This window comes from Stylophora pistillata, chromosome 12 (genome assembly GCF_964205215.1).
Source record: "Stylophora pistillata chromosome 12, jaStyPist1.2, whole genome shotgun sequence".
NCBI classification, from domain to species: Eukaryota; Metazoa; Cnidaria; class Anthozoa; order Scleractinia; family Pocilloporidae; genus Stylophora; species Stylophora pistillata.
The window spans coordinates 19,141,201-19,164,260 of record NC_142530.1 but is presented as its reverse complement, the minus strand read 5'-3'; the positions used below and the strand labels follow the sequence as shown (position 1 = coordinate 19,164,260).

The 23,060-nt window shown below is 37.7% G+C and overlaps 2 protein-coding genes and 2 long non-coding RNA genes across 4 annotated transcripts; 3 read left to right on the top strand and 1 right to left on the bottom strand.

Annotated features, from left to right (window-relative positions):
• Window positions 1–1,588: 1,588 nt before the first annotated feature.
• On the top strand, window positions 1,589–6,168 carry LOC148719121 (natural resistance-associated macrophage protein 2-like). Its single transcript, XM_088740067.1, has 9 exons — window positions 1,589–1,627; window positions 2,192–2,261; window positions 2,868–2,926; window positions 3,150–3,179; window positions 4,105–4,176; window positions 4,781–4,876; window positions 5,745–5,756; window positions 5,874–6,023; window positions 6,112–6,168. Exons 1-9 carry the CDS (start codon window positions 1,589–1,591, stop codon window positions 6,166–6,168), a joined length of 585 nt encoding a protein of 194 aa, XP_088596193.1.
• Window positions 6,169–6,454: 286 nt separating this feature from the next.
• LOC148719120 (uncharacterized) lies at window positions 6,455–10,911 on the top strand. The gene is made up of 4 exons (XR_015994056.1): window positions 6,455–7,814; window positions 8,476–8,613; window positions 9,012–9,058; window positions 10,001–10,911. It is a non-coding gene; the product is annotated as an uncharacterized LOC148719120 (long non-coding RNA).
• A 1,028-nt stretch (window positions 10,912–11,939) lies between these two features.
• On the top strand, window positions 11,940–16,921 carry LOC148719119 (uncharacterized). The gene has a single exon (XM_088741303.1). The coding sequence runs from the start codon at window positions 12,969–12,971 to the stop codon at window positions 14,634–14,636; it is 1,668 nt and encodes a 555-aa protein (XP_088597429.1). The 5' UTR covers window positions 11,940–12,968; the 3' UTR covers window positions 14,637–16,921.
• A 3,923-nt stretch (window positions 16,922–20,844) lies between these two features.
• On the bottom strand, window positions 20,845–21,388 carry LOC148719118 (uncharacterized). Its single transcript, XR_015994055.1, has 2 exons — window positions 21,186–21,388; window positions 20,845–20,880 (listed from the first exon to the last, which is right to left on the bottom strand). It is a non-coding gene; the product is annotated as an uncharacterized LOC148719118 (long non-coding RNA).
• Between the last annotated feature and the right edge of the window lie 1,672 nt (window positions 21,389–23,060).

Genomic DNA, 23,060 nt, shown 5'->3' with positions numbered 1-23,060 from the left:
GAATATCCTTTCAGCGTAAACGCCTACGAATCCGAATACTCCAAAATTAATAAATCCGGAAACATTTACGAATCTGGAAAACTCTCCTCTAGTGTAAACCTAGTCTAAAAAGAGCCATGTGTACTTTTGTTTTTTTTTATTATTCCTTTCAACCCTTTGAAGTGCTTAACATTTAACTTCTCCTTACAATCATACTCTTGAATCAAACAGTAAGGTCACGAAAATAAAGGAAATGATCACAACCTAATGAAGCTCTAAATACTAAGTGTACTCGAAGGTGAAGACTCTTTCATTGAGGTTCGCAAAATCATCTCTAAGCTAAATTAAAATGTCAAGTAGTAGTAGAAGTAGGGAGTAGGGAAGAGAGAGAAACAAACAAACAAGCAAAATATTATCTATTAAATCACATTCTTCTCTTACTTTTCTTTTTATTTTAACTAACATTGATAGTAATAAGCTAACGATAAACTGTAGCTATTGACGAACTGGCCCGCCTAGATTAGCATAGCTAAATGCGGGCCAGTCCGACTCTAAATGTATGTTTTTATGTAGTAACAACAATTATAAATAAATGATAATGATAATGATGAGCTCTTGATTGTTGAACCAAATTCTTCTTGTAAGCACCTAAGGAAATATATGGAAAACGGTATGGAGAATACCCACACTGATGTTAGGGTGTTAAAAGTTCAGTTGCAGCTAACTTGCAAAGATCGTTGCTTTACTTTATTCTAGGTTTTTTTTCTGTTGATAACAAAGAGAAACCCAGCCTCAAATAGGAAATAACGTTACACTTCAATAATAATACGCTTGAAGAAAGAAGTAATTGAAAGTCACAGAGTATTTAATTTCACTTTCCCGAAATTAAAAAAAGAAAAAACATTACGATCTCAACGGTCCCAAGTAGATACCTAACGAGAAAAAAAGAATATTCCTCGGCCATGAAGCATCATATAGAGACTATTACATGGCCGGTTGGGGATACGAATTTAACTTCGAGTGCTGTGTCTCTCACGAGCTCGCTTCGCTCATTGGTAAAAGATACTTTCAGTGCGAGAGGATAAAATTTGTATCCCCAAGTGGCCATGTAATGTCTTGTTTATTTTATAGATACCGATGAAATTTCCACATAAAACAACTTTTTTTTATTCATTATCAAAATAGCAAAATAGTGCAATTTAAGTAGTCAGCTATCGAAAATGCTTCTCACAAAAATGCTATGAAACTCGGATACAAAGTTACAAAGGAGAAATAAAGACAATAATACTTATATTTTCTGTTCCAAAAGTTCAACATTGTAATGAAGAAGAGAAAAAATCTGTAAGTCTCTTCTAATTGGCTTATCATGTTAGTAACTATGGCGACACCAATATCCTCATACGTGATAGATAAAAATTGTATCTTCACTGCGCGCGATGAAGATATGAGTTTTTAGTAAAAAAAAAAAATCCTGGTATTTCACCAGTATCTATATAATAAATAAAGTTTAATTGTAAGCATTTGATTTTGATGCTGGAAAACAAACTTCTCCAATATCTCAGAGTGTTCCTGCCGAAATGGGATTAGCGGTTAAAACTTAGTAGAAGAGATGGTCCATGATATGGACGTTTTAAACGACTTGCTGCTCGTGAGGAAAAAAATAGCAGTGTTATTTTAAAAATAAACCTAAACTCATTGTGCTGTGGGATGACACGACAAACAATCTAGCGGCTTCCTTGATATAACAAAAGGCTGAGTGAAACAATGACGAGCTATAGGTGGTTTGCAACCAATCTCTAGAGACACAGGTAACTGTGGTGCCGTGACGGTGGAGTGTATTACAAGACGATTTGATTTTCAGTTCTCAACTGAGTTGATAATGTGAATTGGCCATCGTAAATAGTTTCTGAACTCTTCACGATGGGTGGCGAGGGCTGACGCTTTTTTGAAGTTAGCCATCTGTCAGAGCGAAGAAACTATGTACGGTGCCCAATTTACCTCATCAACTTAGTCGATGAAACCCGATTAATAACAGTCTCTTTGAAATGTATGAAAGCGATCCTCGCAGTAATGAATCCTACTTATGTAGTAATGGAAATATGACCTGAAAAAAATTCAGGCATGCACAGGATTTGAACCCATGACCTTTACCTGGTGACAATTCTTGAAATATTGCTCATCGTTAACGTTTTCCTCTTTCTCTTTGTTGTAGTCTCGAGTAGTAGACAAGAAAAATCCCAAAGCAGTGAAAAAAGCAAATATGTATTATTTGATTGAATCAGGTAATAAATTTACCTAATTCGATGTTTTATATTATTGATTTATATTTTCAACCACGGAATAAGGGACATCAATATTCCACCATCATTTCAGTTTTTAAGTGATGGAATACATCTTACGGCATTGTCTGAGAATCGTATCGAGGCGTGCACGAAAGATGAATACCATGTCAGTATCCTTAGTAACAGCTGTCATATCAACCAATCACACGCAAGACTGAAAACAATCGTGACTTTTGCAGCCGCGTTTTCCCGCGCTTTTAACAGTTTTAACACTAGTTCTCTTTCGTTCATTATGATTTTAGCCTTTGCACTGGGTTTTCTTTTTCGAAAAGGTCTCTAGTTTTGCTTATGATAAGTTACTAAGGTGATAGAAGTGTTCCACACCAACAAGATCACCGCAGGACTAAAAAACCTCTCAATCAATCAAATTGCCTTGGTTTTGGTTTTTGAGGCTGAAAACATATACAAGCTCACAATCAAAGCAATTCCAGTCCTGGATTAATTTCAGCACTGTTTCAGTCTGTGGGAGCCGTGAGAGTTGCTTGTTTACAGTAATATACCTTGTCATCATATGTAACCTTCTCCTCTTTTCTGTTTTCCTTCCAGCCATTGCAGTGTTCGTGTCATTAATCATCAACATATTCGTGGTCGCAGTATTTGTTAGAGTAAGCCTATTGGTTTTTACCAGTGGTTGTTCCAGAAATTGATGAAAAACAGTACCAAGTAATCCTCGTTTTACGTCCCAACGGAATTGCGCAAGAAGGGCTCAAACAATTTAGGCAATTACACAAACAAAAGAAAAGCAAAACACTAGAAGAAAGGGAAAGAGGCGGGGCATCTTGTGGATCGAAGGTCTCATTCTCATTTTTTCAGTTTTTTAATTTGTAGGCATTTTATAAAAGGACGTATGGAGAAGTGGTAAGTAAGACTTTTTAGCACATTCACAGGTCAACCCCACACACCCCAGCATCAGTACTCATATTCTTCATACATTTTCTATACATTTTCTAAGGTGCTGACAAGGAGAGCTTGTTTAACAATCAGGAGCCTCTTTAGTCTACGATCATTTTCTTTATTCTCCTGACCTTAATGTTTCATTTTGGAATGGTATTGTAAGGAGAAATTAGATGCTGGTCACCCGTCGTCTAACTGCGAAATTTGTCTATTTGTTATCCGGCAGCAGCAGTAGGTTGAAACTAAAGCTATGAATAAAAGCTAAGTTAACCAAGATAAACAAATTACAAACAGAAAAAAGAGTACAAGCCAAGCGAAATGGAAAAATTATCTACAGTGACAACTGCAATAGCGAATAAGTGGAATATTTCTAAAACAGAGAACTGTGCCGAGCGCGACTGTGGATAAACTGACTTAAAAAAGCGATCATGCGTAAAAAGAAACTGGCTTATTTCAAAAGGGGCGCAAAATAACGTGTGGTATGAGAAACGTGCAAAAAAGGTGTAACTGACGAGGAAAAACGCTACCAAACTCACTTATTGCTAGTTTTTACCTGTAAACTTACAAAAAGTACGAACAAAGAAGTTATGAAAACGTAAAACAAGAAATAAGTACGAATTACACTAAAAATAATTGGCAAACGCGTATCCCTTTCATTGCCAAGATCTCAGTGATAATTCTCCATACTGTCTGTATTGCAACTCTTTTGGTGTTAGTTTGGAGAATTTGGTATTTGATGAACTTACACCCTCCCCCCCCTAAGAGACACTTTTCTTTATTTTCATCACTTAGCTGCTTGATATTATTGTGAGTATCTTCCCTTTTACTTTCAATATTCTTGTGTTACTACATTTCTTAATGAAAACTCTGACAATCTCTTTCTTTTCAGTATCATAAATGCCTTAAACACAGCATAAGCCAAGCTGAAATATTTGATGTGGACAAGATCGGAGATCCTAAAGTAAGAATCTTGGAACAATTTTGTTAACTTTTCAAATACAAACATTAGGTAAACTTTTGGTAAAAGTGTTTGTTGATTGATCTGTCAAATTTAATCTATAAAAATCAGAAAATATCGAACTCTCAATTTCTCTATGTTTATCAACTATAGCCATCGACGGAGACCTTTTCAAAGGGGTAAGAACCATTGGTGTACTAATAAGTAAGACATTAGTTGAGGCAGTTAATTCTAGCGATTATTTAGTTTATACCAAAACTGTGGATAGCATTGAAGGCGCGCTCTGTTTGGCCGCTTGAACTCCGACTATTCTTTGTTATTCACCCCGAGCAACGTGGGTGGAGAATGCGCCAGAAAATATTGCAATCGTTTCAGGAATAAGTGAGTTAAAATCATCTTTTTGTGCTATGTTATCTCAATGATTGAATATTTTCTAAAACAAATATTCACCTTAGTATAGGTGGCTAGCGATGCATATCTATTTTGACGCATTGCAGCTGGTTGAATACTCCACTACGAGCCACCCACACTACATTCGGTGAAAAGTCGTTAATTATTGCAGTGTAGTGGTGATCGTTTTAAAAATCCTGTCCGTATATCTTTTCAGGGCGTCTTTCTCGGATGCATGTTTGGAAAAGCAGCGTTGCATATTTGGGGCATTGGAATTCTTGCAGCTGGTCAAAGTTCTACTATACATACATACGTTAGTTGACCACTTCCCATAGGGGCTTTTCAGGGCCAATTCCCACCCATCCCACCCCTGGGGAGGACATCCACAACACAGTAATCTCGTGCTTGGGAAATTAACGTCTCCTACCCTAACCCTGCAGGAGACGGGGCCTACGGTTTATTCGTCCTTATCCGAGAAGACTTGAATATCTACCCATTACTTGATTATAGAAAGGAAGCAAATTCTCCTCACTTATTTTAAGACCATGAGTATCGGTCCGGCCGGGGCACGAACCCTCGACGTCCCGCACAACAAAATCCGGCGCTATAACCAACTGAACTAACCGGGAGGCACTATGAGTGCGAGCGTTTGATTCATAAAAGAATAAAACACGTTTGCGTTTTGTTAGTTTGTCTGTTTGTTTTTGGAGCTTTATGCTTAACATGGCGCACAAAGCAATGGTGAAAGTGTCCATCGTGTTTCTTGAGCGTTAGAGTAAGCACTCAGAAAGGTTACCGTCAATGTGGTCAATCCTCAAAAAATATCGTCCTTTTGATCTAAAAATAGATCATATTTAGGGTAACTGCGCTTTTGACAATCACAGGGAAGAAAATTTCTCAAGGAGCCAACCAATTATCAAAAAGAAAGTTTAAACGAATAAACTGCTTTTAAGCGCGGGAAAAGGCGAATGACCCTGTTGCAGTAGGTGCTATTTTTTAATCTGTTTGGTTGTGGGGTTGGCGTCAGTTTTTTCAACCAATCACATGGCGAAGTCAAGAAAAACCAAACGATTCCTTCAATAACTTTGGACCTTCAATTGGAACTCATCTTAAGGGCTCTTTCGTTGAATTTGCTCTCGCCTTCTTCTGCTGAAAGCTAATGACATCATTTTTTTTTCCAGTTTGCTATGGAGGTAGGAAGCGATTTTTACCACATTAAACTTGGAATAACTTGTGCTTGCCCGCATGTCAACGATTGTTGATAATTCCTTGAGAAGAGAAAATCTTTCGATTTGATTTATGCACTGCAGGGATTCTTGAAGATCTCTTGGGCAAGATGGAAGCGAGTGCTATTTACCAGATCGATCGCCATTGCTCCAACCCTTATTGTGGCTTTTAAGGAAGGAGTCCAGGATCTGAGTGGAATGAATGATTTCCTTAATGTGCTACAGAGTTTGCAGGTAAGTTATGGCTGAGATAGTTTCGAGCCGCATTTGCGATATAATCAATCTTACCATCAAGGAAACCTTTAAATTGTTGCTTTGTCAGAGTAGAAAACCTACGTCAAGGATGCTTACGGATGGAAAAGAACTTCACTACAATTGAAAACACAAGGGTCCGAAAAACCATGTGTAACCCTTGAACTGCCACTGAGAGACTAAGACAGAATTTCTCCTTACATTATCAGTACAGTATGAAGCAGACTAGTGATGAGAATAAAGACAAATATTAATAGGGATTCATTAGTTCATCCAATTTCAAATTTTCCGAACTAATATCATAAGAATTGTGAGGCAGATAATAAAGAGAACCTCTTTTGAGATCTTAGGGATGAAATGGTTGAACTGTGACGTGGTTCCGGTAGCAACTTTTGTTTGGTTTGGACAAAAAAGAAAGTGATTCAGCATCTAGGTTTCTGATGAGTAAATCGCAGAACAGGAAGCTTTTAATCAGTAGAAGCACCGATGGGAGTCAAAAATGTTTCCAACTATCGAATGACGCTCGTGAATTTTGTTAAGCTGAGGACTTTTTGTTATCTTGCCAGCTACCTTTTGCTCTGATTCCTGTGTTGCATTTTACGGGATATAAAGCCATTATGGGAACGTTTAAGAATGGAAGGTATGCTAAGCTGTCCCTCAGCTGTATTGTTTCTATGCGCTGGTGAATACCATGCTGTACCATTTCCACCGTGTAAAAGATCCCGTAGGGTCTAATCTAGGGCGCGGCCTTGTGGGCAATTCGTTAATAAATGCTGTGGAAAATGTACTTGTAAGTGTCATGAGGGGCGCAAAAATTGTTCTCAGTACACTATCCAGCACGAGGTGGTGAGACAAGCCTATCATCCGGAGGGTGTTACTTTGATGAAACTCTGAGTTCTCGTAAGTAATTGAAGGGAAAATATGTGGCAGCTAATTGGGCCTTAGTATGGTTACCCTCCAACGTCCGTGTTGTTTTTGACGAAATGGTGGTATTTTAAATTTTGAAGGAATTGGGTCAATGCTGACTGACTTCTACCAGCGTTTTAAATGAGAACAATTATAGCCAATCCTTTTTTTTAAATTAAGCTTTGCGGGTTCTTGGTTTGTGGAGGTAATTAGAGAAAAAAGCGCACGAAAATGCGTCACTTTTTCTCTCGTTCGTCACAATCAAACAAATTGAGAGCATAGAATAAGACATTTAGTGACTTTTATCATTAGATACCATTTGGACTGTATTTCTTTTTGGCTCTTCTAGTTTTTTATTGAAATCCATTCAATTGTCGTCGTGTTGTTTTCATCCCTGGGGTGATGCAAGGTGTAGCGTGGTTTTTAACCGTTGTAGTTATAGGGATCAACATGTTTTTTGTCGCAGAGTATGTGGTGAGTTTTGATTTGACCCATCTGTATGATATTAATATTTACATCATTTACAACTTGCGTAATATTAACTTCCAGGGAAACTTAAGAGAAGTCCGCTTATTGCGAATTATTTGCCCAAAATAACCTTTTTTATCCTACACTGTTTTGAAAATTCTCGAAAAATGATATCAATTAGCGGGCCAACTTTGAAATTTGTAAGCTTGGAGCTCTGTTCTTGCTGGACGATCTGTTGGGTTTCGTTGATTCTAAATGTGCTATTTGTTCCAGATTTTTGCTTGTCGCTCTAATGCTTCTCTGCTGTCATTTTCTCTGTTGTTTTTCAGTCTGAAATGCCACGTAACGTATATTTTAGTTGGATTGTACCTTCTTTTCTACGTCACTTTTTTGTTATTGGTTAGTATCCAGTGCTTGGATTTCTATGCCCTGGTTTTAAACTGAAGTTTTCATTTTTTTATTGACCCTCATCAATTTTAGTCTTCTCAGTTCACTTAAGAAATCGTTAGTGTGCAGCGTGCACCCATCGCGTTATGGATGCACGCGGGAGGTTGTTAAGCATGAAAATACGGTACAACTTGCAAAAAATACTCAGCGGTACTACTCAAAAAAGGTTTAATAAGATATATGTATTTTATCGGGCATTATAATTTCCGGTCGAGTACCTGTTGGAGGGGTAGAGTGCACTTTGCGTGACGAGACCAAATAACGGCTGTAAAGGAGACTTCATCAATTCGGGTTGCCCATCGTCTGCAATTTGGCCTTCCGACCACTTACCCGGTAAAAACAATCACCAATATAATATGGGCTACCGACCTAACAGTCCCCATGGGATGATTTTTATGGTGTACCTACTTAACTCGAACGCGCCCCACCTGAGGAAGAGATCTCCTCCCCCCCCTCCATCTCTCACTTTGAACGGATGACGTTGTGTAGTAGGTACGTCATATATGACGACTCCTCGTATGCAGGAACCCATTACCCTGTTGGATGCAATTTGTTGTGGATGAGAGGAAAGAGTTCAAATGTGCAACAGCAGAATTATTTTTTTCCTTTTCAGGAGAAAGGAGAGTTCGTTTTCAAGTTTAATAAGAATGCGAGTAGACAGGGCCTGACAAAATGATAGTGATGATGGCTTCGTGATTTATTCTATCAGGTTTATTTTGCGCTTGGGTTCACCTTCATAGCTTTCATCAAGGTATGGAAATGGTGTTTTGATATTCCATTCACTAGAAAGTTAACTATTTTTTCAAGATTTACTGCAGTAAATTTCTGGAATTAAACGATGGTCAATTTTTATGTTTATAAGCTGTTTTAAACACTAGCCTCAAATCACTGATTACTTATCTCAGAATTTCATGAGCGCGTACGTTCAACTGGCCAGCAGCACGGCGTAAAATGTGGGTAGGTACTTGGTGAAATCCTTCATACATGCATCAATACATAAGAACATGTGGGAATACAGGGTAATTTGCATACATTAACATACATTAAAGATCACATCAAGTACTTACCAAAATGTGTTACTTTCTTAAGCTTTTGAAAAGAACGACAGATAAACTGCTTCTGTTCATGTGCCATTTTCTTTGTTTTCAGCATTTAAAAAGAAAGGTTATACACGTGTAAATCACCTCGACTTAATGGTGAGTGTGTTTGGTTCTAACTCTTTAGGGGCAACCTGGTTATAGCAGCCCCAAAACATGCGCCAAGAGTTGCGCCTAGCTATGACAGCGTTTGCACATGCGCTGACGTTTGACTGGTTTGTTTCCTCTCCCCCCCCCTCCCTAATGTCATTCATTGTGTAAAAGATACGCTGACTTCAACATGCGGGATTTGTGAATAAACGACGATATTTATCAGGAAATAGGTAGAAAAAAAGAGTACCCGTGAAACTGTGGTTTGTTTTTATTTTGTTTCTGGCAGTTTATGAAAAGACCTGATTCATGTTATTTCACGCTGAAGCTAGGCAATTTTATTTTTTTTTGTAAGATTAAAAGTAAGGGAGAGATTTTGTAGACCATGTTAGGTAATGTTATAAATGATATGAACAGCTTTGTGACAAACAATGAAAAAAAGAATAATTGAAATAGTAATTGAATAATAGTAATAGTAATTGAATAGTGAATAGGGATATTTTTTTAACCAAGTAACAGAACGGACAAAATTACCGACAAGTGTTGTCTTGCAATTGAATCCTTCTACCGGTCCTTGATCGTGAAGGCTACAGTAAGAAGATCCGTTCTTAGTAAGAACGACTTAGCCGTCAAGACAAGTTGAAATATGTTTTTTTTTTAATAAATTCTAATGCATGCTGAATAAAGGCTATTCACGAAAGAGCTCAAAATGTTCAAACTGCAATACCTTTGGGACTTCTTCTTTGGGACGCCTATCGGAGAGCCGGGGGAAAGGGAGGGGTGGGGGCCACAAGTTCTGTTTTAGAGAAATGTTCGATTTATGTAAAGTGAGTAGATGGATACCTCTGTGTTGAATAAAAGAACTTTCCATTCTCCTCAAGCAAAATTGGGTGAACGCTAAATATACAGACATTTTTAAATGGCTCAAGAGAGTTGGTTTTCATTTTTCAGAAACATTTGCATTTCATTTACCATTCTGCCGTGGAAAGAACACCATTGATTTGGGAACACCTTCATTCAGGGAAAACAAGTTTGGTCCCGGAGAAATGTAAATAAAACGTTTGTATTTGTTAGTCTATCGAAACGACACTTCTGTGTAGGAGAAACCTAATCTTGTACGCAGACCTTCCACGGCCAAGCGGTTGTACAGTTCAGTTACAGTTACACCTTCATTCAACGTAATTCACAAATTTTTGTCACTGGAACCTAATCTCTTACCCAGACCTTCCACGGCCAAGCGGTTGCACAGTTCAGTTACAGTTACACGGTATAACCTTTGTACTAGATCAGGGGATACCTTCATTCACAAATTTTTGTCACCTTTATTCAAGGGAAAAGGAAACATTTTCTGGGTCCGAAAGCCCGCCTTTAATTTCCATGAAGACGACACCTTAACCAATCAAAATATCACCAAGATTGAGTGAACACTTAAACGTGATACAGTAGCTTTGTGTAACGAAAGGTACAACTAGTTGTTCCGGTTTGCGAAATCTACCCAGAGCATCGCATAGTTTTAATTGCTCTTTCCTATATATCAACAAGACAAGACAGCGACAGGGCTATTCCTTGCAATTGTTGAGGATTTTAACAAGGATGAGACCCCAAGCGGTTCGGACTCCTGTCCATTTGCGCTCTCGAGTTAGCTCGGCTTCGAAATGAAAACATGTCCATTTGGTGTTGTTCAAATGCACTAAATCTTTTTTTTTCGAAAACTCTTGACTATAAGCTGAACCCCCTCTCTTTGGCTCAAATTTCACTTAACTCTAGCTTTAATTTATGTACAAACCACTCGGCTTCTAGCTGAACAAATATGTTAAATCGACGTGAGAGTGCAGTGCTTAATAAACAATGATTTTGTTTTTGGATCACATTAGCTTGGTGCTTCGAATAACGCGTCTGGTGTATTCCAAGCCATTTTCAGAGTTAGACAAACACCAACCAATCTCTATTTCCATGGGGTATAAGTTTCTAAAGAAACTGTGGTGCTGCGTCGGTGGAGGTAACAATGTAACTAGGGCGGATCCAGGATTTTGATCAAGGGGGATTTGGAGATCGAATTGTTCCCCTTCTGAGGGGTCCAAGATTTTGAAAATTAGGTCTTCGGAAATATGATTTCCAGTTATAATGAATATATGAAGTTCATATATTTTGAACTGCGGTTATAGATACGTATGATGCACGATCCTCGCAGTAGAGAGCGCTATTCATGCAATAGCGAAAATCAGAGCTAAAAAAATCAGGCCTGTACGGGATTCGAACCACTGACCTCTGCGACACTAGTGCAGCACTCTGCTAATTGAGCTAACAAGCCAACTGGGAGCAGGCCGTTAATTAAGTTGATTCGTAATAAACCCGTGATGATAAATCAGATATGATGAATATATGAAGTTCAACGAAGGGCCGGACACTCGAAACGTCAGCTTTTATAATCGTAACGGTGTCCAATTTACCATTTCAACTTTGTTGATATATTCAAATTATTTCGTTCCCCCCACCGACGCAGCCCCAAACAGTTTCTTTAGAAACTATCAGCCTTTATTTATTAATAGGAAATAACGTTACACTCCCCACCAAGAATGATACACTTGAAGAAAGTTCGGAAGTAATTGAATGTGACATGACTTAATTTCACTTTCCCGAACGAGAAAAAAATTACGATCTCGACGGTCTTGAGTAGATACCCAACTAGAAAAAAAGAATCTTTCCCAGCCATAAAGCAGAATATAGAGTTTAATTATAAGATTTTGATCTTGATTTTTTAAAAACAAACTTTCCAATTCCTCGGAGTGTTCCTGCCGAAATGGTATTAATGGTTAGTGGTTAAACCTCAGGACAAGAAAGGGTCAATTTAAATCAACTTGCTGCTCGTGAAAAAAAAAATTGCACTGTTATTTAAATATTAAGACTGCACTCATTACGTTGTGGGATGACAAACAAACAATCTAGCGGCTTCCTTCAGGGACACAACAAAAAGCGGAGCCGGTGAAACAATGACGAGCTATTTCTGAACTGCGTCATTACCCTTAAGCAAACTTTAATGTTAATATTTCATGGAGATGAATCAAGATCTTGAAAGATATTCTGGAACATTTACGGACATATAATTCGGAAAAGATGTCGTTTTATCGTAACCTAGTTGCGGAAAGGAATGCCATAGTTTTCGACTGAAATCTAGAAATGTCAACTGACCTCAGCTGTAAAAAAAATACATCTGTTTCCGTCGACAAAAACACTAATTATCATTGACGTGATTTCTTAAGGGTCAACAGTCTTCTTATTTTGAGTCGGTAATGGAAATGTTTTGAAATCGGGTTCATTAAACACGAAAGATGTTGATATTATTCCAGTCGAATCTAATTAATCAATATGCCATAAAAAGTAAACCGTCTGAGACTCACATGGGTTTGAGAACTTTTTTTGCAGTTACTTAAGTCTCGTTTCATCAATTGGAGCCGAATACATAAAAGGTGTTTTGAGCCTGAGGCGAAGTAAGATGACAGTGAATACTGAGTTTGCTTCAGCTCATTTGGTTCCTGGAGTGTTTTTTCTTTCATTGATACATCTATTCCGGTCAGTTTTTTCAGTCATCATTCTCCAGTCTATTACGCCGCTGTGAAAGAACCAGTAATGAAGGAGTTGAACGATTTCCAACCTCGTTACTCTTTAAGACAAACTTTAACTACAAATTTTTGAAATTCTTACCACTGGGATCGTTATTATTTTTTCCCCTGAGGACGATACGGTTGGTTAAAATTGATAGATCGCCTGTTGTCTTGAGCTTTTACAAAGCACTGAAACTACTGAACTGAAACTTTGATCCAAATTGATGAGCGGAATTTTAGAAAACTGCATGTTTATTTTGTTCAAACTCTATTGCACTGTGTAAAGTAGCGTCTCCTAAGAAAAAAGGATTCAAGTTATGTCTTTGATTGTATATGATGCGTTTAAAGCCACTATTGGCTTACTCGTAAGAAAAGGCAGAAATGAGCTCGCGGAAAAACTCAAAGATGGCGATGTAACAGACCAGAAATTCCACTCCTTGATCGTCCGTGAAATCTACGACATCAAGTCAAAGTTGGACGCTTTATCAAGGAAAGATTTTGAAACAAGTATCAGCTTTTTCGAGGAAGGAATGGCGTTGTTGTTTGAAGTGTTTGAGATAGCAAAGTCTAGAAACGAGTGTGGTGCGGCAACAGCAGGGGCGGCCTGTGATGAAGCATTTTCTCTTATTGAAGGAATTAGAAGGTTGGAGCTTACTGGCCTGGATGAATCAGCTACGACAAAGCTCTCCGCTGCAAAGAAAAGATTTGAAGATGCTCGAAGAAAAGCTACTGAAGCTTTTAAAAACGAAGGCCTCAAAATATCTGACCGCATTCTGGCCATGAAGTATCGAGTTATGGCGACCATATTAGAGACAGTAGACAATCCTGCTGTCGCCGTGACGCCATGCAGAGTGTGTGCAAAGGAATTAAACTGTCTGCCTGCAGTACAAAATAGCTTTGATGTTCAGCTCAAGAAAGGCATCCAGGCAGTAAGAGGTTTTTTCAGTCAAGAGGAAAGAAAGGAAATTTTCTCCAGTGTCTGTCATGTGAATCGTGTCATCTACGATGTCACGCGAACGATTGGTGAAGACGCAAACTTTTTGATCTGGCCTCCTATTGATACTGGAGAAAAGAAAATCAGTCCATTGTATGACGCAAGAGTATGTAAAGTACTACTTAAACAAAGTATGGAACATTGTTGGGTTAAACCATGGTCACTTGGTCAGGAGGGCGAAGAGGAGCCCAAGCTGAATAGGCCGATGGGCATCGCTACAAACTCCGATAGAGAATTCATCGTCGGGGAATACGAGGATGGTTGTGTGAAGGTGTTTGACAGCAGCGGCAAGTTTGTAAAACATTTCAGTCTCCCTAGCGATGATGTAAATACACAGTTATTTATTATCGATGTAGCCACAGACACGAACGACAACATCTTTGTACTGACCGGTCCGAGGGGCTTGGCAGGGACTATGAGACCTTGGTGGATTTATAAACTTACGAAAATCGGTGACTCGCATCACAGGTTTCGTCTGAGGGGAGATGAGTGGGGCTGGTACGCAAGACTGTCAGTGAGTGACACGGGAAAAGTACTAACAGTTCGAAGGGAGGTGGAGGGGGATGAGGTGGAGGAGTATGACTCTAATGGAGAGTTTGTTCGCAGTTTTGGCAAAGGAATATTGAAAAGCGCGTGGGATGTCACTGTCGCTACTGATGGCCGTGTTATGGTAATGGACAGAGATGATTCCTGTGTTCACATATTCAGTGAACACGGTGAACATCTTAACAAGTTTAAACTGCAAAGAAATGACTGTTATTACACGAGCATTGCATTTCACCGAACAGGTGAACATGTCGTCATCGCTTGTGTTAGAAAAGAGAAAGAACTCCTGCAGGTTGAGATATACAGCAAAGATGGTGAGTTTGTGCGTAGTGTACAAATCCAAATTGATGGGATCGATTTCGTAACAGGGATTACAGTGACTACTGAGGGACGCATTGCTGTTGCTGTAGATACTAAACTAGGTTGGAAGGTATTAGCTTTTTAAACTGCTGTTTTGATGTTTTCCTGTTATTGGGAATGTGTAGGGACTTTTAGGGTAAGCATCACAATTCTCCATTATGGCTCTTATTCGCTGCATATTCTCTTAGCTACAATCAGCGTCAAGATTAGTTTACACATGATGTTTGAGAATTAAGAGATATGTGTAGAAAAACAGTCCTGTTTCTTACCACACTCTAAATCATTAACAGACCCCCTCCCCCATTCAATGTTTGCTAAAAGTTCATGGAAACACGATACACCATCTCTTTTTTTTGGGGGGGGGGGGAGGGGAAGAGACGAATGTGAATAGGTAAACTTAACAAGGGCAAAAGAGATAAAACTGAAGTAATATGGAGTTGAAAAGATCAATGTGTCAACAATTTTGTTGCTGCTTGTAGGTTCATTGATTGGTTTTATAAAAGTATTTTAAATGCTTTCTTTTGTTTTCTTGAACATGATGGTATGGTACGTAAGATTGAATCCACAAAAGTGAAGCAGAACACTAATAACCAAAGTTTATATATTCTTGTGATTGAAGGAATTACATAGATATTGAAAAAGTACTTGATCAATGTCCAGTGCATTGAAGCTATATATATAGAGCCTTTTATACTTTTATCTCGACATGATAAATTTCTTCATAAACATTTCAATCTTCTTCATAGTTTTGTTCAAGATACAACTGTAAGGTTAAAAAAAAACAACAACAGCCTATTACTGGCTAACACTCCAGTCACTGCACTGATACAAAAATCACAGTAAACACTTTTATCTCAAAATCTCTTCTGAAACTGTTGATAAACTTTTAGACAAACTTTTCTGAAACAAAAATAGTATTTGAACTGCTTTGAATTTAACTTTAAGAAATATAACAACTTTTGTTTCATACATTTTAACCAATTAAAATAATGATTCATAATTGATTAAGTTTTTTATTCAGAATTTGCATTTGATTTTTTAATATTGCTACTAAAAAGACCTTTTCAGGGATGCATTTATGTGTGGGTGTAGGAATGAATGTAGGAAAGCATCCCTAGATTAGACCACAATGGCCTTCTTTAACTTCTTTAAATACTTAGCAGTCTTGCAGTCAATGACAATCAACTCTGATGGGTGAATGGCAATTTATGTACATTTATTAAGCATTTTAGAGTGTTCTTGAAGGTTACAAAATAACTCTTTTCTATATTTTATGGACCTTTGCAACACATAGTAGAAATTTCCAGAGCATTGCATGAAATTGCCCTGGTATCCAGTTAGCACTACTAATTAGCCTTCTAGAAATTTCCAAAAACTCCTTATCTGTAGCAACCCTCCATAATTACATCCGTAAGGAGGTCATCCTCACATTTGAAGAAGCCTAAAAAAGTCAGGATTTTACAGAGTACAAACCTGTGCCTCTATATATTTGTTGGCCACTCAAACAGATGAGCTATGAATTCGCATGTGATAAGCTAGGAAATTTACAGTGAGATCTTTGCTTCTTACACAGGGAATGTGTTCCAGGCAGCAAATGAAATTAATCATGTTTTGAACAGGTTGTGATTGCAACTGATGGAATGCTTCTTGTCCTGCTCTTAGTGTTCAACTTTGTGACTCAGTTGATAGAGCAATCAACTAGGAACACTCCCAGAGGCACGGGTTCACTTGATTACAGGTTTAATTGACCACTCCCTTGATGGGGGTTTTCAGGGCCAATACAAACAAATTGTAAATAAACATAACAACCTAAACAGGGGGTTTAAAGATCTCCACTGGCCAGAGGCAAACCAGTTGGATATGCCTCACTAGGTCATAATTTTTTTTTTAGCAGAGTGTAATTTCATATACTGTACTATACCCTTAATAAATCTGTAACAATTGTATAAGACATGTCCCATAGATGATTAATCACTTTTGCCTTAGTTCTTTTTTAAAGTCAAATTTAAAAAAAGGTGAGATCAACTCACTCTGTAGTCTTACCATGGGTTCCCAAAGGTTACAGGGAAGTTATAATATTGAAAACCTCAAAACTTTTTGGAATTACAGGTAGTTTTTCTTATTATTGGTTGCAAAACCATTTTTGAGTTGTATTGCTCTATATTATAAATTTCAAACTTATGCCAATGTGCTTTTGTATCTGTAGAAGCCAGCTATTCAAGTAGGATAAAAATAAATATTTTCCATTGACTATGATAACATTTAATTACAATCAACTGCAGTGAGGTTTAGTTGCTTTTTCAGTTATCATTGTACAGAAGCAAAACCAAGTACTTAAATAAAGATTGTTCAGTGTTGTCGATTATCAAATGCTGATTGTTTTATTTCTTCCTGATTAAATAATTACTTTGTGATCCATATTGATATGTAATTTTGTCTTTGGTGAAGAATGATGTTGGGAAGGAAAGTGTCTCCAAGTTGAAAACTGATCGTGACTTTCAATTCATAATTTTCTCTTCACCTTATCCTCTAAATTTTTATCTGGTTCACTGGTTATTGACTTGGAAAAGAAAAGCAACTAAAGTTGACTTTTCTAAACAATTGTGCCTGCCTTCCTAAATGAAAACTTATTTGTTTTGTGACAAGGCCAAAGCAGGGAAATAATCTCAGTCTCCACAAGCTAGGGGTTTTAAACCTGGAACTTCCAATTCTGATTTCACCATCAGAATAATGCTCTACTACTGAGAACATGATATGTGTAGGCAACTTGGCCGAAATTGAGGTCATTTGTGACAATTAGTAAATAAAAACTTGTCATTTGTTTTGTCACCAGGCCAAAACTGGGATATAATCTTTAAGTCCCCACAAGCTAGGGGTTTGACCCCTAAAACTTCTGATTTCACTATCAGATTCTCTATGATTGAATTACAATGTATAGGTTGGATTTTGAGTGCAATTTGGTGTTAATAAATGCAAGTAAGTTCTTCAAAGACAACAGAATTGCACAGGCCCATAAAGCAAGATGAGTGCTATTTGTAAAAATTAGCAAGTGCCTATTTTCACCAAACTACAGAAGAAATCATCATGTTACTTGTTAATAACTCGCAAAAAAAGGCATCACACAAAGTCAAGAGTGACAAACCCGTTGCAAATTATCTTTCGTTGGAATGTTTGGACAAATATTACATGCAAACATCACTCGTGTCATTTGCTGGTCAACTTGTATTTAATCCATTACTTCACTTATGAATTCCAGGTTAAATTTCACTTGAAAACCGATATCGCACTCATAGCTTCGCGAGTCGTGTGATATCGGTTTTCGTATGCAATTTAATGCAGAATTCCCTCATCAAGTAATGAATTTTCCTTTAATACCCTTAATAAATCTGAAACAGTTGTTTTAAGAAATGGCGCATAAGTGCATGATTAATTGCTTTTACCTTAGTTCTATTTTAAGTCAAATTAAAAAAGAATGAGATCAACTCACTCTGTAGCCTAGCTACCATGGATTCTTAAAAGGTTATTAATAGCAAAGTTTTCAAATTGAGAATCCTAAACATTTTTGGATCTACAGGTAGTTTTTCGTGTTATTCAGTTGGTTGCAACACCATTTTTAAGTTGTAAATTGTTCTTATATTATAAATTTCAAGCTTCTGCCAATTAATGCACTTTTGTATCTTTAGAAGCTAGCTATTAAAGTTAGATAAAAATAATATTTTCCATTGACTTATAATGATAACATTTGATTGCAATCAACCACTTAGGTTAAGTTACTTTTTTAATTATCAGTGTAGAAGCAAAACTAAGCCCTTAAAATAAAGATTGTTAAATGTAGATAATTATCAAATGCTGATTGTTTTGTTTCTTCCTGATTTAAATAAGTTGCTCCATGATTGACTGATTGCTATGTAATTTTGTCTTTGGTAAAGAGCGATGTTGGGAATGAAAGTGTCTCCAAATTGAACACTGATTTTTACTTTCAATGAATAATTTCCTTTCACCTTATCCTCTGCAGTTTTATGGTTGACTGCATCATTATCAACTTGAAAAAAAGAAAACTAAAGGTGACTTTTCTTAACAACTGCACTCACCGTCCTAAATAAAAACTGGTTATTTGTTTCGTCACAAGGGAAAAGTGAGGAAATATACTCAGTCCCTACAAGCTAGGGGTTTAACCCCAAGACTTCTGATTTCACCATCAAATGCTCTACCACTGAAAACTTTGAATTACAATGTATAGGTTTGATTTTGAGTGCAATTTGGTGTTGATAAGCATAAGTTAGTTTTTTAAAGACAGCAAAATTGCACAAGCCTATGAAGCAAGTGCAATTTGTAAAAATTAACAAATGCTTATTTTCACCAAGTGGCACAAGAAATCATGTTGTAGCTTACATGAAAAAAGCAGCACAGAAAGTCAAGACAGAGAAAATTTCAACAGCTAGTGCATACACTTTGTAATTTTTGTCATAACTGTGCACTTGTGTCACACAAAAAATGCAGCAGTTTTTAGCCAATCGGTGCATTTAATCTTTTGATCTGTATTAGGATTTTTAATGTCATCAATACATTGCAAATGATCTTTCTTCTTTGGACTGTTTGGACAAATATTACACACATAGATCACTCATGTCATTTGTTGGTCAACTTGTACTAAGCCATTAATTTGCATCAAGTGGTCACACACTGCCATTCCTCAAGAGTGACTGATGCAATACAGGTTTGAGTGTATCTTGAATTCTTTTATGTTTTTTTATAATCGTGAAATTAAAAAAGAACTGAACCGACATTCTTTAATAAACAACAGTCTCCTTATTATATTTATTTTAGATTTATTCACTTTCTTATTTCTAAAAATCAGAAGAGTTTGCATGAAAGTTTGACATAAATCAATGTTTTCTCTTGCTCTGATTAAAATAACTTCACCTCCCAGCAAATACCCTGTGGAGGTGATAATTTGCCTAAGCAAATAAAGGCAACTTTCAATATTCTTGCTATGACAACGATTCGATGCCTTCGGATTATATCTAATCCACTATGCACTGAGCTTAACATTTGAGGAAGGATTGAAAGAAACAATACTTCATAGTAAAACTGACACAATTGCCATTAATAATAAAGAGACTTGGGTATTTTTCTCAACAAGAAATGAGAGCCAGCATTTAGTTGGTTTGTGGGAAAAAATGCCTCTAGAATGTACATGATGTGCCTTACTTTTGGTTCACGATTGAGGTGTGTAGTCAGCTTGCAGAACAAGTGTTATTTTGGTGAGTTAGTGCCTGGTATTTTCTTAGTGAAAATTATACTGGTGTCTTTTCTTGCAGGAGTGGAAGGCTTGGGAGAGAAAGAAATTATTTTGTATAAAGTGGGTGAGCAATGGTCACAGCGAAGGAGAGGGATGGGGATGGGGCAATAGAAATTTCTTGTGACCTCCCCCAGCCATACAATCTAGCTCTAAGGGCCTGATTACATGAGCCGAGCTGGCCCGGTTAGCCGGGCTGATTTCTTTTGTTTTCACGCTTTGGCGAACACCAAAACAAAAGAAATCAGCCAGGCTAACAGGGCCAGCCCGGCTCATATAATCAGGCCCTAATTAAGTCAACGAAATGTTTGTTCACTTGCCCCAATAAGGCATCAGTGCAGTAGGTTTAGTGAGTAGCATGTCTGAGGTTGCATTGAAAAGCAAAGATTCTAAAGAAAAAGTAATGAGCAATAATTAGTGTTAGTTGTCAGGGATGTTGGTTGATTAAATAGTAAATTCTCAGAGCTTTAATCCAAAGAAATGCGAGACAAACAGTGCTGACAAAATATATTGAAATATATTGATCTCTGTCTTTCTTCATATGACGTGGGCCTTGCTCCTTGAGGTTTAGGTATGTTTTGTATTGAAGCGTAAAATGTACAAATAAATATTGAAATAAACATTGCCTAAGTGTGATTTTGTTTGAATTTTGGCTGTGCTTTTTCTTCCTGAGCAAATGTTATAGTTATTTTCTTTCATTTGGGAACAGTTTTATGATAGTGATTGATGATAATAGAAATGCACGAGCGACAGAAGATGGTCCAAACAAAGAAAACAGAAACAACTCTCTTGAAGTTGTTGAACTCTTTAAGCACATGCAGTTGGCTTTGTTTCCCGGCTCTCGAGTAAACGAGTCATGCTTAATCTTGATAAAGCGAAATCTCTTGCAATATACTATGTAACGGCAGGCGAACGTCAAGGCCGAATGTATTGCCGAGAAAATCGCGACCGGAGAAAAATACCAGAACGGGTGGAACTTTACAGAGACCGAAGCGACATTCACATCACATTTATTAATTGATCTCGTAAACTGAAATAAACAATGAAGGACTAGAGTAAGGCAGTTGCACAAACAAACGTTACAAGGCACTAGCGATCGACAAATGAAAAGCCTCAGAGGCAACAAAATAGAACTAAACAGGCTAAATGCAAACAACCAGAACCGAGCGAAACTATAGAACTAATATAAAGAAATCGACTCAGATATCCACGCGGCCACGAGGTCGCGGTACGTAAAATCACAATAATCACACATAAAATGAATAATATATTAATTGAACTGCGAACTGGGCTAACGACAAGCAATAAGGATAAATTACGATGAAACGAACTTACATATCTGTCCCGCGACACCGTAGGCCTTTATAATCTCTTTTTGTAGACCACAGCAAAAAATGTCTACTCCACACACACGCTCCGCACGTACTAAATCAATCACATCCAAAAATAGCTAAAGAACCTAACTGTAACGTAAAGCGCTGTCACGCAAGTGACGCGTGTAACTGTAACTTAAAGCGCCGTCACGCAAATGACGTGCATCAACATACTAAATCCTTTGTTGACCAAGCTTGTTCGGTCAAGATGGTTGGATATTAGCCTCGTTCTATTTTTACATTTTTTATTGACTTCAACTTCGTCTCGGTCCATAAAAATGCAAAAAGCAATTACTAGGCCAATGTCCAGCCATCTTGACCTCACGCTTCGTTAATAACGCAAGCCATATATATAGCATCAATCAACGAGAAAAGTCGATGGAATGCAGGTCGCTTCTTTTATGTAGTTTCATTGACTTCATCCAAGTTTAGAATTGAAGTCAATCGTTTACTTTTCCTTGGAACATGTGTTCACGACCTCATCATAATGAGTTTTGCCGCCACCGCGCGAGCGAAGCAAGGATTGCGTCTTTCTCAGAAATGCTGTCACGTGTGTTGTCGTTTTACGTCATATGTGGGAGGTCGGGGAATCTCCGCATAAAGGGTAACGCATGAGTAGTTCTGCTGGCGGTTTTCTGAGGCGGACGATGAAGGACAAATACTATTCAGTGGCAGCATGGAGTAAAGTGCTAGTGAGATCATTTTGGGGCGTAAACGCATCCGTAAAAGCCATGTTTTAACCGGCATGCTGTCAAGGTTTCCATACCGTAGACTTGGTTCGAACCTCTTCTCCTGAGGCAAGGTGGTGTGGAACAATGGTAGGTTTTACGTGTGCATGATATTTATTTGTTTTCGATGCTTTCGATGTTTTTTACTTAGGAGTGACAAGCATCCATTTCTCCTTACAATATCCCCCCCTGAATCATACCTTAAGGTCACGAGAATCAAGAAAATGATCACCAACTAATGAAGCCCTTGATTACTAAACAAGAAGAACTCGGATATGGATAGAGAAGTAAGGAAGTAAGTAGTGAGTAAGTAAAAGTCTTTTTTCACAGGGTAGCTCATTCAGCTCCAAGCCTGGTCTCCATAGGGGCCCTGTACCTTAAAAAAAATTGATCAACACTTGCAATTTTCATAAACTATCACATTCAGAAGGAGCCAGATAAAAATACAACAATAGAATAAAGGAAATTAAGAGCGAAACAATACAATGCAAAATCACTTTTAAGGGTGGAAAAGGACTACATTTATTATCCAACTGCGCTCCGTAAAGTACAAATAACGCCATAGACGAGTACGAATGTCACGCGGTATTTGTTCTCCAGAGAACTGGTTAGACAGGTTTTCTCGCGTCGCGCAAGCGAAGAATTGAATTGAAGTTACAAAAAGAAAAAATGGCGGACAATTTGAATCATATTTCTGACGAGGAAGAGTCGAAATGGCTGGCAAATATAGATCCAGGTTTATTAGATGAATCGAACGAAGAAAAACAGCTAGACGACCTGGAGATTTCTTCATTTAGGGAAGGTACGTTTTTTATTGGGGGGGGGGGGTGGGCCGGGGCTTCGGAGGGGAGGGTCATTAGCAAATATTTTACAAACTGCGGAGGGTCAAACCTGTTTGATACGCAGCTGGGGGAGGGTCATAGTTTTTTTTTTTTTCTTTTTTTTGGCAAGGCAAAAACTACTCCATGTCGGTTAGTTGACTTTTAATTATTTGTTACCAAACACGCGAAGTGTACAGAAACCTAAAACTTATATATACAAGCAAAGCTACCAGTCTAAATAAATCTACATCATTTTAAACAGATGTCGAAATATTATGTCAAAAAACT